At 38.1% G+C, this 17,446-nt stretch overlaps 1 protein-coding gene across 5 annotated transcripts in view; it reads left to right on the top strand.

The window, feature by feature from the left end:
- Positions 1-17,446, top strand: part of PIK3R1 (phosphoinositide-3-kinase regulatory subunit 1) — an 84,487-nt gene that overhangs the window by 41,891 nt on the left and 25,150 nt on the right. For all 5 annotated transcript variants that reach the window (XM_039870112.1, XM_039870115.1, XM_039870116.1 and 2 more), the window contains exons 3-4: positions 14,473-14,565; positions 15,005-15,079. In XM_039870112.1, the coding sequence (XP_039726046.1) occupies positions 14,473-14,565; positions 15,005-15,079 (168 nt within the window). The remainder of the gene's footprint in view (positions 1-14,472; positions 14,566-15,004; positions 15,080-17,446) is intronic.

Below are 17,446 nucleotides of genomic sequence, written 5' to 3' on the forward strand. Positions count from 1 at the left end.
TATCAGATGTGTTAATGATCACCGATTTTATAAATGAAATTATTGCAGCTCATACTGTCAAGATGTGAACCTAAGCAGACCTTAGATTTTTCCGACTTAATAAGCTGGCCAGTGTGGCGGCCTTTCCCTGATAATGGGACCTTCTGTCAAATGCAGTCATCAGACTGTCTCTTGCAGGAGGTACACAGACACATTTAATGCTCATTTTAAGGGTTGCCAGTAGCAGACAGAGAGCCAATAGATGAAACAGTTTTACTAATCACTGCATTTCTGAGTAACCAACTAGTAGGTCTGCCTAATGTCCTCCCCCGCCATCCCCCCACCCCACTCACGCCAGGCAAGTGACAGACACCCAGATGCCTGCTTCCTGGTATTCTCAGTGTATAACGAACACTGCAGGTGGCCCAGCTCCCTGTCCACCTGGATTAAATATTTTTACAGTAGTGTTAAGCTGTTTTTACTCTTTACACACAGAGTAAAGAACACAGAACTCTTATTTGACCCTCTTGGGATATAAAGAATATGTTTCTTCTTTGTATATCTTTTTAGTTTTGATTTCAAAGCAACACATTCTCCAGAGAACCAAATTCACACTGAGAAAAACCAAAAACTGAGTCTTCTAGAGCTGTGCTGCCCAGTACAGGATCCACCAGCCACATGTCACAGTGAGCCATTGAGATGTGGTCAGTCCAAGCTGAGGTGTGCTGTAAGTGTAGAAAAACAAACAAGGAATGTAAAATATCTCATTAATAACTTTTCTTCTGATTACATGCAGAAATGGTAATATTTTGGATACATAGGGTTAAATGAAAGATTTAATTTTCACCCATTTATTTTTGCTGGTAATGTGGCTACTAGAAAATTTTAAATTACATATATGGTTTACATTTGGATCCGATCATTACAGAGTACTAAAAGTCATTCTCTGAATTTCTGGTATAAACTCTACTCATGACTGTTTTGTATATTTTATTGGGTTTCTTTTCATGCATATTTGTGTCTTTTCTTCCAAAATGAATGATTAACTGATAGAATATAGAAAGAAGCTGGTTTCATACAGCGATTTTTTTTTTTTAAGGATGGAGAGGGTTGGTTGTCATCATGACTGGGAAGTTTAGTGGGCATAGATCAGATATGCTCAACATCCTGTAGAATATCATAGAATTTAAAGAATATAGCATATAGGGAAACAGGCCAATCAAGGAGTGACTATTCTTTTTTTCAAGATTTTTCATTAAAATATAGCTAATATACAATATTATATATTTCAGGTATGCACCATAGTTAGTCAATATTTGTATACATAAAGAAGTGATCACCATAAGTTCAGCAACCATCTGACACCATACAACACTATCAAAATATTATTGACTATATTCCTCATGCTGTACATCATATCCCCATAACTTAATCGTTTTATACCTGGAAATGTGAAACTCTTATTCCCCTTCGCCTTTCCCCCTTTTTTAAATGATTCGATTACAGTCAACATTCAGTATTATTTCATATTAGTTTTAGGTGTACAGCATAGTGGTTAGACATACATTTACGAAGTGATCCCCCTGACTAATCTGGTACCCACCTGGCACTATACGTAGAAGGAGTGGCTGTTCTTGAGCCCTCTACTTTTTGGATCTGTTCTTTAACTAGAGAACTCTTATCTTTCGTTGTTATCTTGCTCTTGGCAGTCCCAGCACTGGGGTGTACCAAGAAAAGGTGCAGTCTTTAAGAAAACTATATGCCCTAAAGGAACTCAATGGGATTACACTCAGTCTGGAAGGATCCCTTGGAAGGGGGAGACATGTCTTTATGTCCTGTAAACCAGATAACCTCTGTCACTTAAATCCTGATTCTGACCGATACAGCTGTGTGAGCCTCAACAAATCACTTAACCTTTCTGAATGTCAGTTTTCTCCTCTAAAATGGGAACGATGCCAGAACCTTCCTCATAATGAGATAATTTTAGTAAAGCAGCCTAGCACAGTACCTGGCATATATTAAGTACATCATAGATGTTAGTCATTATTATTAGTATCTTGGTGATGAGAGCCTCAAATGCTAAGGGCAGTCTGATCTTATGTGATTTGTGATTATTCTACCACGTTATTGAGAATGCATTGTTTTCCAAATGTCTGAATGCCAAGGTCCCTCAGAAGAGAGTGGATAAACTCAAAATGATCTAGGGCTTGGGGGACAGAACAGTTTCCCCTGAGTGTCATGACTTCCATCCCTTTACCTGTCTTATCACAGATGTCTGTACTCACTGTGTAGCTCATGAGCTCATTCTTCACAGACCTGCTCTCCAGCCTCTTAGAGCCCAGCATATGTTAGTCAGAAATCTCAAAATGTTAAAAGAGACTGCATTTATACAAGCAACTTAACTCAGAAACTCAGAAGAGGGAGAACAAGAGAAAGAACCACCTGTAGGAGAAATCACAGATGAAGTGGAAAGAACAAGGCCTAGATTCAGACAGACGTGGACCGTGGGAGCTGATCTGCCAGACACTAGTCAAATGACCTTGCTGTAGTCACCTAACCTCTCAGTCTTTCCTATGAACAAAATGAGACGGATGTCCTTCACAAGGCTGCTATCATGACTCAAGGAAACAACCCGAGTCGCTAGAGCAGTATCTAGGCCAGTGACTGTCTTCCCTTCCTCCCCACCCCCACTCGCTTGGCTGGACTTTCTTTCATGTTGGTTTCAGTTTCATGATCTGCACTCCCACTCCCACCTCCCCCAAGTCATGATATACAGAAATCAAGTTAAAGTTACAGCCTCTGACTGGTGGTAGTCTTGACTTTGGAGTACATTTAGGAATACGTAATTAGTTGTCTTCTGTTAGATCTACATGCAGAAATTGGAGGCATGTTTTAGTCCTTGTGAATTTGTTCATTCTGACAGTGAAAATCTATAGCCTATTCAATAACACTATTTCAAAAAAAGCTTCTCCCTCCCTCTGTTAGACATTGCAGGTTAAAGTAGTCCAATGGAATAGAATTAAATTTTGCCATTTTTCCGTTAATTAAATGTAATTCATTTAATTTATTTACTACCTCCCCCCGCAAATCAAAGTAGTTTTTTGCTTGGTATCAATTCCAGTTATCTCTCAGGTGCCTTCCTGTGATTTTTGCTAGATTTGCAACAACGTGGAGTAGTTGTTTTGGAAGTAAATTCATGATTAAATGTAATTTAGTAATTTCATATTGGCCATGTGGTCTCCTTGACTTTTTTATCTTCCAGTCATAGAATTTAAGAACTAGAAATTATTTTAGAACTTCTTAGCTAAACCTTACCACTTCACTGATATGGAAGTAAAGGCCCAGAGATATGAAATGTCTTCACCCAAATTCCCCAGCCTGTTATTGACAGAGAGAGAGAGATCTAGAACTCGTCCTCACCCGTTGTCTAATTTTTTTCTACTACCACAAGGTAGCTTTTCAGTTGTTTTCGTACAATACAGCAACAGTCATGCATGGGTAAGAAGTATTTTTTTAAACAGAAGTCACAGAAGGAAGGCAGTGTGTTATAAACCCCTTTCTGCTTTCTCCAGTAGATAACGTTAAATGGCCCCCGAAAGTATTCTATGAACTAAACTGAATCTGTGCCTTCAAAAGAATAATGCCAAAAGTGACCAACAGGGGGAAGCCTAATACAGCCTTTCAAATTAATTTGTTTAACTTCTTGCCCCTTTTTAAAAAATTACCCAAGCTTCTATTGAAGCCAGCAAAAAACATCTGTTGTTTTATTTATAGCCACAATTTCTAAGAAGCATATTCTATAGCAGATGAAAAAGAAGTTGACAGCTCATAATTCATAAAGTTACCAAGGCCTAATCTGATAGAACAAAATGTACGAAACTCCCTCCCATGGTTCAGGCCCCACCGCTTCCCTTTCAACTGAAGACAGAAGTGGCGCTGCAGAGAAGTGGAGCACAGGTCGTAAAGAAAGAGGCGACTCTCAGAATGCAGAAAGGAATACCCCGCGGTGATCAGTGATTGCTTTCCCCTGGGCCGCCCACCAGCCTGAGTCACTGGGTGCTTTTTCATTAACAACATGACGGTGTTTTCATTATAAGAAACCAACATTTTCCTTACCATTCCCATTTTTCGCTGGGAAGTTTCAGTCATGTGCTATCTATCTACAAATTGTTGCCAATGTATTTTCTAGCAAGAATCTCAAGTGTTGATTAAAATTAACTGGTTGGATAGTTCCGTATCTGGGTCCAGCTTAAGTTTTGATTTCATTCTTTTTCTTTCACCAGTCAGCTCTGGTTTATTTGACATAGCCACCTTTTCCTACTGACGTTAAGCAGTTATAAAAATATACCCAGTCCTCAGATATCACCTATCTATATGTTTTAGCTTATTTCTGAGAATCTTTTGGGGAACATGGGCAGATTTCTTTCTGTAATCAATATATATTTTCTATTTTGCTTCTGTCCTATCTGTAGGGCCTCCTGTATATCACAGTTATTTTTTTTAAAGGGTAGATTGGTCTAGCACAAGTAAGTCTACAGCGTCGTGCTCTCTATTACCCTGAGCTTTTTGGAGAATTTAATGATAAGATCCACTGCCCAACTTGACCCATCTAAAATTGCTATCCTTAAAAAGAAAATCATAACCAGAATAAGTCTCTGAATTTCTTTAGATGAGAGGTGAATAACTTCTTGTTCATCTCACTGACAGTTCTAATATATTGCGAGATACAAGAATTGATTAATCCACCAGAATGAATCATATGTATTGAGGTAGAAAATATATTGCTTCATTTTTATAAAAGTCTTGATTCCTCACATAATTGTTTAGGGTTCTCTGTTTACTTTTATCTCAAAATTGTATCCTTTACTATATATGGATAGCTTAGTTTTATACGTGGTTTTTTAAAAAACCTTTTTAATTGAAAAAAACCTGATCATTCTTATTTTCTTATGTAAATTTTCTGTATTAACTGATAAAGAATTTTCTAGTCAATATTTTATGACCTCTTGTCTTTTGGCCTTTATTTTCTTTTTCTTCCCAATTCCACAGACAGTTCATCTTTTTTCTCTTCTCTTTCTCTCTCTCTCTAATCATGATCACTTAAACTCCCTTCACATACTTATTAAGCATATCTTATTAAGACTTCATTTTGGAACCTTTGAAATATAAGTTACAAAATATATGTATTTGTAAAATATTTGCTGGGCCCTTTCTCTACCCGATGATTAACCAGAATAGTCTATTTGTACCTTGCCGAAAGTGACAAGTTAGCCAGCTATATTTAGCTAAATAAAACCCATTACATCCTTGGGGAAGAATGTGCTTAGTTTAGCCTTATGAGAAAGTATTTAATAAATGCTGTCCTGAAAATATTTAGCCTGGCTGAGTGGACTGGCAAAGGTTCAATCCTGATAAAGCAGAGGTGATGACGAGAAGATGGCCCACCAGTCCAAGCTCAAGTTGAGCAAACACACCTCTTGTCCCTGAGGATTGCAACTGCGGGTGTCTCCTGTTGCCATGTGCTTTTCCATCAGTATCTTGCGAAGACTTTTCAGCCTTTTCTCGTGATTTTGTAAGCACCAGAATGGCATCATGCAGTGTCTGCCTACGGAGGCAACCGAGACTCAAGAGTGATTACGGCTGACTTTGAAGTTGATCAGTGCTTTAAAAATCCTACCTTTACCACCTACTACTGGCATGACTTTGGGCAATCTGCTTAACTCACCTTAGCCTCAGTTTCCTCACCTGTGAAATGGGAACTATTATAAGACCTCACAAGGTTGTACAGATTAAATGAGATAAAGCACACAAATCACTGAGCACAGTTGCCAATACTAAATGTTACATACATGAGAACTACCAGTAGGACTAGTAATGCTAGTAGTAGTACTAATTTGTCAGATCAGTCTAATATTTCTTACTCCTCTCTTCCTCCCTGTCCCCCGCCGCCCCCCCACCCCCCGCCCAATTTAAACAACAAAGTCCTCTTGAATGCGGCAGAAGGTGGGAAAAGCTCTCGCATGGGCATCAGGAGAACTGGGTACAAGTCCTCGGCCTGAACTTACAGTGGAACCTTGGCAAGTTGTGACCCACATGTTCTCTCCCCACACAAGGGTACACAGCTGCACAGAGCAGCAGAGCCTCTACCACTAATCTCTCTCCCTAGGCATGTAATTAGGTATCATATCAGATCTAATTAGATTTCATAGCTAGACGCTTGCATCAGTCAGCAGCATCTGCCTGACACATGTTCAGACATTGGGCTACTGGGGTCTGGTGTAAGACCAGCCCTTGAAGTCCGGGGCATTTAGGCAACAGGTAAGAACTATGAAGGTTAACTGTCAGGATTCTGTCTCCCACCATGATCTGCATTTTCTCTCTGTGACTGGTGGGCTCATCTTAAATCCTCACTACTCAGTGTGGGCCAAGGACCAGCAGCATGGGCATCACCTGGGAGCTTGTTGGATGTGCAGAACCCTGAACCCAACCCTGATCTACTGAATCAGGTTATTAATATGCACAGTAATGTTTAGGAAGCACTGCCCTTGGGAATAGTCTGACCCAAAAGATGTTCACTAAATACCTACAGAATTGATATTTGACAATATTTTTTTTCCCTAGACTTAACGTTTTTTTCCTGTTTTGGAGTATAGTGTATTGATATATTAGACATCTTGGGCCGCCATGACAAAATCCCATGAACTGGGTGGCTTAAACAACAGAAATTTATTTCTCGTAGTTCAGGAGACCGAAAGTCCGAGATCAGGATGTTGGTATGGTTGGGTTCTGGCCAGGGCTCTTTCCTGGCTTGTAGACAGTTACCTGTATTCTCACACTGCAGAGAAAGAAGCTCTCTGGCATCTCTTCTTAAAAGGGCACTAATTCCATAATGATGGCTCTACCCTTATGACCCTCACCTCAGCTTAATTACTTAAAGGGACCTCCCAAGGTCCCGTCTCCAAATATTATCACATTGGGAGTTGAGGCTTCAACATATGGATTTGGGGAGAGGGAGATACAGCTCAGTCCATAGCAAATGATTTCTGCAACTTATTTTGAAATGTATCCAAGAAAAGTAAGATAGATTGATGGATAGATATGTAATAAAACAAATAGAGTAAAAAATAACTTGTGGAATCTAGAATGAGGATATATGGGCATTCAGTGTACAGTTCTTTGAACTTTTCAGTTAGTGTTTAAAAATGTCAGAGAAATAAAACCCAGTCTCTCTCTAGTTATTAGAATTGAATCTTGTGGCTTTTCTGGTTTCCATCCAGCCTTTCTTAAAATTCCCTGTCCCGCCTAACTGGACAAATTTGCCTCTTTGGCAGTTCCTCCCTCTCTCTGTGCTCTCTCCTTGGTCAGCCCATGCCCTGCTTCCATGCAGTTAGGTTCCAACCTAGATCAAAACGCTTCTTTCCCGTCTCCAGTTTCACCAGTAATAGCTTTCTGTCCAGTACCTCTCTCACCTCTGCCCTCACCTGATCAGAGGATCCTTTAATTCTTTTGAGATTGGGACTTCTCAAGTTACATTGGAAGACCTTGCTTTATTATTTTTAAGCATTTCTAATGTGTTTTGTATGTTTGACTATGAAATCTATTACCGGATATAAATGAGAGAGAAGTGAGTGCCCCTACAGGTTCACCCTGAGCCATGAGGGAGATAGCGTGGCTCACTCGCAGCCCTCACCTCCCTCATTATTAAAAGGACTCCCATTGCTTTCTCTTTACGATGTTAATTATCTGCATTTCAAAATATTTTATAGTGAGGGAGAATTGTACTGACTTGCTTATTTGGAAGGAATAAAACTGGTAAGCTTTACTTAAACACAGCAGAAAGTTACTATGGCTACTTGTGGGAGCGGGCATCAAATGTCTGTGTGTCACGTAATACCCTTACACGGTTACCCTTTAAATTAGGGAGACTTGGCAGGACATTGTGAGAAATTCATCACAGGTGTCTTTCCTTGACTGGGACTTAAAGACTCTGGTGGGAGAAAGAGGTCCAAGCTGAACTTAGGGACACTACTTATGAGCTTTGTTACCTTGGCAAGATGACTTAATTTCTCTAAGTCTCAGTTTCCTCTGCTTTAAATTGGGGATAATAAAAACTATACGGCTTTGAACTGGTATGGATAATAAATAAAAGCATGTCTGTAAAATATTTACTGTTGGAGTGTGACTCATAATTGATGTTCACTTGCTTGCTTATTCATTCAACAAATGGCCAAGCGCCCATTGTGTGTGTGTTATTTTTCCTTCTTGCCTTCCTTTTGGGGCCTCTCAGTCACACTTTATACGAAGTCTTTCTAAGCCAACAAACCAAATGACGAACTTCCCTTATAAATCTCTAGCTTCCTAAATCCCACAGACTCAACTATAAATTATTTTCCTGGTAGAGAAAAGGGGAAATCCCTTTTTTCTCCATATACATCCTGTCCAGCATTTAAATTTGCCATGCATTGTAAATGGTAATCTTTAAATCAGACTCCAATTTAGATGATAAGAATCACAATTAATTAGGCTAGCCTGTCAAAGATTAAGTGTAATCTTGCATTTTAGTTATCTCTTAACTCTAAAGCTTTAGCTGAGGCCATCAGTAGCAAAGCCATCATGTCTGCTTATATTTAATAAGATCTTCACCTGCTGTTTGTTTCCTATGCTAGTCTGTTGTCTAGAAACAAAATAAATGGGCAGAGGATTTCAGGTCCCCTTCATTTGTTTTTAAGCTGTGGGGAAGAAGAGATAAGTGGGAGAAGATAAAGATATTAAAGACTAATTAGTTTAGGGTATCTGAAAAGATTTGCAAACTTCTTGTTTAAATCTGTTGACAACTCTTTTCATTCTCTCCAACTAGTTATCTGTGGAAATAATGTAATTACGGCTAAAGATTTATTTCCATCTATTCTTTTTACTTCCATTAACAGTTGCCCATATATTGTTTCTCCTTCCTCCCCTTCCAAAAAAAAAAGTCCTTTTTTCCACCAACCTCATTTTTCTTTTACATCTTAAAAACTGAAGTATAATAACTCAGATTACTGTGATAGTCCTTAGAGGGGGAAAGTGCAATATTTTGAAAATAATGTGATATTTTAGATACGACTTCTGAAAAGATAACTGTTTTTATATAGAGACTAAAGGCAAAATGCAAGTGTCTACACTATCAAATATGTTTCCAGTTTGCCATCTTTAAAAAGAGTTGAGAATTCTTTCTGTCTTAATAATAGTTTCTGGTATTAAAATTTGCCATCGCAATGGATATTTTAAAAATCTATTAATAATAATGAAAAAGATGACATGAATAATTTGAAATTAATAATAACTATCCATTAGTTTGTGCTTTCTACATCCTGGGCACAATGCCTACCATGCTTATTTGTACTAGTCACTGAATGCTTATTACACTAATAATTATTCCTGTATTACAGATGAAGAAACTGAGAGTCAAGTTAACTAGCATCCCCATGGTTACACTAAGTGACAAAACCAGGATTAAAACCCAGGTCTCTTAAACCTGTATTTGTAATAATTTCTCTATTACTGATTAAATAGGTGTGCTCCAAAGTTAAGGAACCTGTAATTGGTTTTTTGCTTTGTTTTAGTTTTTTAGCTGCAGTATCTTAGCCAGCATTCGATATGGCTTTGCCCATAGATCTTAAGAAGTTAAAAAACGTTCAGGGTATTAACCATTCTAGGCATGAAGTATGAATGTGTTTATAAGATTTATTTAAGAAAAGTACTGGGATTTGTTATATTCTTGCCCACCAGAATGTACATTTTTCATTTGAAATCATGAGACAGATTGTTTCAGACAGAAATAGAGTTTTGATTCAGCAACAGTGATTAGACAAACATCTTGATTTAATATTGATCCCAACTTTACATATATTCTTTCTTTTCTGTGTATTTGTATTAGATTTTAAAAGGTAAGTGGCAGTTTTTCATATACTTCCAAGCTGCGTCCGTAAGTAATGAAATACTTGGCTTGGACAGTCTCTGCAGTCCCAGAATTTCAGTTTAAACTTTCCATTTGTCCCTGCCAGGCACTAACTCTAAAATATCTTTTTTTTTTTTTTTTTATGGAGAACGCCTCCCAAAGGTGCAGCTGTGTGCTGGTTTCATCTTGCACTTTGTAGAGGTGTTGGCACCATGTGATGCGAGGAAAGCCACTGTCTCCCACACACCACTGGTGCCCGAGGACTGTTCAGGCCTGTCCATGTCAGTGGTTTGGGAAGGACCTAAGTTTGGAGAACAGGCTCTCTTCTGTTCCCTGTGATTGGTTGTCAGCAGGGCAAAGGCGGGAAAACAGGACTAGTAGAAAGTGCAGAATCTGATTTGTCATCAAAACTTCTTTCTAAAATCTGGGACGCCTGGTTCGTTGGTGTTTCCTGTCAGCGTTGATGACTGATTCCTCTTTTCTTATGAAATAATACATGTGTAGGCTTCACCACTTTTAGACCCTTCTGCTGTTCCTTTTTGTCTTCTTTCTTCTAAATACCGATTTCTTCTGATGAAAAATGGTTCAGCTAAGTGAAAATCTGCTGTTAGATTATAGTAGAGCAATCTACAAGTTCACCCGGATTCTTAAGGGTGGACTTGGCTCTCCAGACTCATACGCTGGCTACTGCAGGATCCACAACTAAAAAGCATTCCTCATTCAGGCATAAAAATCTGTCTGGAAGATGAAATGTAACAAGAATTTATGTGCGAAATTTATGAGGATCATGCTAACTTATGTTTTATTTCATAGCCACCATATATGATCTACATATTTTGTATATACATGTTTTTAGTTCCATTATATTTTGGTTTATTGAACTGTATGGTGTGGGGCTTTATCATGGACTTTTCAAAGAACAACTTGCCAAATTTGGTTAAATCCTAGCAATTGTCATTTCCTGTTGGAATTTCCTAAAATGGGATCTAATGGAAAAGTAAATATTGACCTTGTATATTAAATAAAATTAAAGGAATAGTTCATTTTAGGATTGTTGAAATAATATTTTGCTTTAGAAATAATACCTTTTAGACTTTTGATGTTAATTGATCCTGTTGCTTGATAGTAGATGTGAACTTTAAAGACTACTTGGGTAGGACTTCCACATTCCCTATGTTTAAATATTTTAAAGGGGAACTGGATTGAATCACCGATATTGTACTAGAGAATAGGAAATCCTTGCATTGTTATGTTAAAAAATCATGTCTCCTTGTAAAGCTTACCTTTTAAAACTCCCGTTGCAAAATCTTGATTAACTGTGATGATTCATACATTTAGGTAATAAAGTTTTTTTTAATATTAAAAATTCAGTGAGAAATTTGATGTATTATAAAAGAAGTACCTGTACTTTCTACTATATATGTCTAGTTTTTTTTTTTTCTTTTTAAAGTATTCTGGTGTATACTTTGAAAAAGATTCCAGATACCTGATAGCTATCACAATGCTTTTTAGAAATTTCATGTAACACTTGTATGAGTGAAACAAATGATATTTTGTAACTCAGGGTATTGGAAGGTAAACTACCACTTTTTGCCAAAGAAACATTGAAAAGACTAAGGAAAAAAGTTTTACTCCCCCATGTCCCCTTCTTCAAGCTAAAGTGAGGAAACAGAGAGATGGAACCCCTTTTATAGGTACTCTTTGCCAACCCAGTAATATAACAGCTGCTGGGTGCATATTCCAATCATAATTAGGTGAAATCTGTATCACTTAATTCAGCTTTCATATTTGCCTACAGAAATGATCATTTTGATAAGATTCTGAAAGAAGATAAACCTTTATTAAGGAATTCCATTTTTGGTTGCCAACTTTAAAGATTTTTTTTTTTTTTTTTTAACAAAATGCTTGTTGTGTAGTTTATGAGGGAAGGGAAAGTAGAATTGGGCATGTTAATTGGATGAGCGTTGGATGAATATATGAGTTCATGTATTTACAATTTAATTTTCAGTTTTCTGCATCTTGGCGTGTGCTAAGGCGCCTGTAAGTTTGAGAGGGCTAAGGAGACACTACAGTGAATCCTAATTAATAACATTTCTCTACACCATTTCTCTACCTTTATGTTTTCTTTTTGTTACATGTGCTGATAAGATATTTCATTTTGTTCAGTGTAGAAGACTTTTATGGGGAAGGATATTTTTGTGAGCTGATACTCTTTGAAAGCAAGGGGAAGTAGTTTATAGTTAATCAAAGGAAATGAAATGGTATGCTCTTTCATTTCATAATTTTTTTATTTTATAATGCTTTTAGTTAAAAAGACTATGAAACTTTCAAGACATTTGTATTTTTAAGTGCTTTTCTAATATACTCACATTTTAACATTTAGAGATTTGGGGGATGTCATTACTGGATTTTTTTCAGGAAGTCACTCACATGAATTTGCTTATCATAATAGCATGTTCTAAGACTTATTACTAACCCAAAACAGATTATCAGCTCCACTCCTGGATATTCCAATTCTAGGAGTTTGTGGGAGTACCTGGGACTCTGATTTCTTAGCAAGTTCTCCAGCTGATCCATAGGCTCAGGCAGGTAAAGGAGACACAGGAGAAAGTTCCCACTCAGCTCTCTGCATCGTGTCTGTCTAGAAAATCATTGGCATATATCTGTTCTGCATTTATGAAGTCCAAAATGTGTTCCAGTGATTTTACAGTAGGACAAAGGCACCCAGGAAACTGAGTAATAAACTTGGCATGCCCAGTATTTGGATGGCGATTAGCCCTGTGTCCAGATGCCGTGTCCTCCAGGATGGCTTCATAGTGGGGTCTCTGTAGCACAAAGCCAACTCAGGAACCGTTTGTCTCCTATTGACAAAATTTGTCCTTGCTTGGGCTCTAGGGCTGTTCTCTCTGATACTGTGGTCACTAGCCACATACAGCTATTTCAGTTTAATCAATACAAATTAAAATTTGGTTTCTCAGTCACAGTAGCTACATTTCAAGTGCTCAGTAGCCACATGTGGCTAGTCACTGCTTTATTAGGTAGCGCAGCCCTTAGAACATTTCTGTCATCACAGAAAGTTCTGCTAGATGGCACTGCTATAGGACTTTTCCATAATTTAGCTCCACTCTTTTTATTCTGGGTAGTTGTAATGGATAATCGAGATAGGTGGCAAGATCACATGTGTCTATCACAGCACATATTGCGATCTAAAAGAGTCTTAGACTACAGGGTATAGAGTTTGCAAAATTAATATTCTCTGAGGTAAAAATTTAATAACATTACTTTTGTATTATAAACCTGTTCTATGTGGATGCAGTATTAGAAATTTGCTTAATTCGATATAATCACATCACTAAAATTTCACTTAAACAAACTAATATTTAGTCTTTCTTAGATTATATAAACTATCTATTCTTAGGTAGGAGTATACAGTGATGAACCTTAAGTATCTAAAAACTTATTCACCAATGGCTAATAAACAGGTTGCACATGTAGATATTTTCATGAAAGACTATCATTTACCTATATTTCGTAATTTGAGAAATTTGAAGTGAATATATTTAGCTCCCTCTTCTGGTATATTATGAGAAAATTCTCTTTAAAATAGTTTTGTAAGTTTTTGGAGTGAGCATACAGTTATCAATGGAATGTTGAAGGACATTATTTATAAGTGTCATCCAATTAGATTTTTCTTCTTTTGTGTCATTGCAACTGGTAAACCATGCAAATAGAGCATGGTAAAACAGTTTATGAAGGCATCACATCTCTTAAGATATTAACTAACCAAAATAACATAAGCAAATAAAGGCTTTGATGGCAGGTACACGGGGACTTAACATGAGTGTCCAGTGGTCAGTGATCATGTGTATTGGCTTCTGAATCTGATACTAGGCTTGCCTCTGACATTTGTTGGGCTCGAGACAAGAGTACAATAGGAGACCCACATTCCCTGTGTCTGAATATGTTAAAGTTAGAAATCACATTGACAAACTATTGAATAAAATCTGTTCTAGCCTCCCGCCTGAACAGTTATCCCATCATAATGACCAGGAGGCCAGATTTGAATTTAGATTTTTTGGGCTCCAAGTTCTGCTCCAGAACATAGCTTTGCCTGGGCCTTGCACATCCAAACCCCATTCCCTCCCCAGCCCCTCCCACCCAGACCCAGCCCACTTCTTGGGCCCAGAGGAGCACCCCAGAAGGGAGATTTGCCCCAGCAAGGATTCGACCTGGGGAAGAGGCCATGAGAGACCACTGGGGCATGAGATTTGGGGATTCTGGGTAAGCAGTCTGAGTGTGTCTTAGGAGAGAAGAAAGTCCTGTCCTCTTGGCCCCCAAAACTCATTACTCTGTGGGAAGAGGCACAGCTGGAGGGGAGGGCCAGAGAGAAGCCGTCCGAAGCGCAGGGCCCAGCACAGGGCTCTCTCCTACTCAGGCCCGAGTTTGCTACTGTGAGATAGAATTAAATTTTTTGTATTTAAATTTTCTTCATTGTTGTCTACTGCATTTGATTACCCCCAGATTAAACATAATTGTAGAATTTTGTTTGCTTGCAGCTTTGACCCTTCCGGATCTCGCAGAGCAGTTTGCCCCTCCTGACGCTGCTCCACCTCTGCTCATCAAGCTTGTGGAAGCCATTGAAAAGAAAGGTAATCCAGCGGGCAGAGTGACTCAGTTAATTTGCTATATCCTTGTTTCATGGGTGTTATAACTTATATTGGTCTCTCGGGCATTCATTAAATACATTTCTTGCTACCTGTGCTAGACAGGCAAGCTATTTGTTGCTGTGTTCTGGGGATATAATCTTGGTCTGACTTCTAACTCCATATTAACATGTAGTTACTGTATGGAAACCATTAAATTCTCTATAATTTAATAAATGTAATTAACTTGCTCCTTAGGGGCCAGTCGATTTTGCCAAAACTATTGACATGCCAGATAAGATTAATAGTAGGAGTTGACTTCCAAGAATATTTGGTACACATCTAGAATAGATACTGGATGGAAACTGGAATGTCTTTCTGGCAGCAGGCTCACAGGTTCTCCAGAGAGCTGTGTTTTGCATACTCGGTCTGCTTTGTGTCCTAGGTCTGGAATGTTCAACTCTATACAGAACACAGAGCTCCAGCAGCCCAGCAGAATTACGACAGCTTCTTGATTGTGGTGAGTATCATGGAGATAGAAATACAAATGGGAAAGAGTTCTTACCTTCTGTTTCAGGTAAAGTACACAAAACTTGAACTTAACCATGCAACGTTCTAAGTTGGAAGGCAGCTCAGAAAGCAAGCACAGCCCCCTCTGCCCTATTAAGGTAATAGTGCAGACCTCTGACGTTTGTCTCCCGAACTGGAGTGTGTGTGCACATCGCCTGCAGGCCTGTTGGCCTCCATCACAGCCAGGAGCCTCTGGGTCCTGCCGGAATGGCAGAGGAAAGAAACAGCCTCTTGGGATTTCTCTGGCTCCGAATATCTTCCATCTTTCTCTGACCCTGCCGTTGGCTACATCTAATTCATCTGGATCAGTTTAAAAAATATTTTACAAGTCTATGTCATTTACCAAATGTCGCTTGTGACCTTTTCCCTTTTTCCCTTTCCATCTTTTTCCCTTTCCTTCCTTTCTGTCTTGCTTCCTTCCTTTCTGTCTTGCTTGCCATATTTACATTAAGTAGCATCATGGTATTGTTATATTCCACGGTATGTTGGTAAACCAATCCTGGGATGGGGGCTGTGGAGCTCTAGTTTGCCACATTTGCCCATTTCTGTGATGTGATTATTCCCAGCATGGTCGATTTCAAGCTCCCAGCATGTTATCACTGAACTCCAACTTGGGCAGAATTGAGCACAATTGGCCCTCGTGAGTGAGTACAAGCCAGCTGCAGCACAACATTGGTTAAATGGCATCAGTTAATTCAACCAAGTGGTGACTTTATTATTTGTCTCCTCCTTCCTTTGCCATACAGAATAGAACTATACCAATGTGAATAAATTTACTTGTAATCATTCCAGCAAGTCATCTTCTATATCAACTTCTAGAATCTCTCAGATCCTTCATTCCCTTCCAATACTTTTTGTTTTTTAGAAAAATAATTTTCTGCCTCACATTACTTTAACTGATGAATGTTTGAACCAAACGGAGTGAAACCCAGTTTTGGAAGAATTTCTTTCAAACATGTAATTGTGCAAAGAATGCCCACATGATATTTAATAAATGAAAATTTGAAGCATGAGGCAGCTTCAAAGTGAGGCAGCTTATGAAAATTTTTAGAAAAGATGTTTCTGAGGAAAAAAAGAGATTAGATCTTTATCAGTCAATGATCTCACTCAAAATGCACCACACAAATGTTTGAAGCTTTAAAAATGTTTCTAAACTTTCATTTTGTTTCTGTTGTATGTGGCAATCAGCCTCACATGCACACACACAGCACATCCTCTTACCGCTGTGTCTCCTGTCTTACCCACCGTACGTCATCAGACATTGACTGGCATTAGCAGCTTTAACTGGGTGTTAAGGAAACACTGAATTTTGTCCTTAGCCAATTGAAATAGCGATACATGTTTTGGTCAGAAAAATCGGTCAAGTTGATCATGTTAAAAGTCAAAGGAAATGTTTAGACATCAAAGACCTATGAAATGGAAGCTATTTGAGAAATAGTGGTTGAGTCTTTAAATGTGACCAAATGCAAAACAATGCAGTTTAGCTTTAAAAAAAACTTCACACCACCTGTGAGATGGAATAAATAACCAAAACTCACGTCAACAATATATTTTGACAGACAGCTTTCTTTCCTCGTTTGAGATCAAAACACACACGTAGAACACTGGTTGCACTTGGAGTCTGTGCTATAAAAGTGAATTTTGTGGCAAAAAAAAAAGTAAACATTATCTAAATTTAGGAGTGGATTCTCCAGGACTGTTTCCAGCTTGAGGATCTCTCAATTCATAAAAATATTGTAGTGTCCTGGAAGAAGCTCAGAGATAAGTCACTTATACTTAAAAAAATGTCTTTTTAACTAACCCTGTGAATTACCAGTGTCTGAAAAGGACAGACATGGAAGAGAGCAGCCCACTTTTCTTAGCATATACTAAGTTATTTTATTTCATCCACACATTAATTTTGTGATATGAGTATTAGTTACTGCTGATGGCAGAGCTGTGACTTACACCCAAATTGTTCTGACTCCAAAAGTCTTTTTTTTTCATTATATTGCCCTAAAATGAATTATTTCTTTCTCATCTCATTTGAATTTTAATGGTGTGAATTTTCTCCTGATTGTTTTTGGTTTCCCTTAACCTGAATCAGATCTTTTTTTAAAAAGTTCATCACAAGAAAAAAATTTTTTAACTAGACATTGTGGTGATCATTTCACAATATATGCAAATATCAAATCATTTTGTTGTACACCTGAAACTAGTATAATGCTATATGTCAATTATATTGCAGTTTTTAAAAATCAGCCTTTTTCAACCTCAGCACTATTGACATTTTAGGATGGATAATTTTTCATCATGGGGGCTGTCCTGTACATTGTAG

This window comes from Pteropus medius, unplaced genomic scaffold (assembly GCF_902729225.1).
Source record: "Pteropus medius unplaced genomic scaffold, Ma_sr-lr_union100, whole genome shotgun sequence".
Lineage (NCBI taxonomy): Eukaryota > Metazoa > Chordata > Mammalia > Chiroptera > Pteropodidae > Pteropus > Pteropus medius.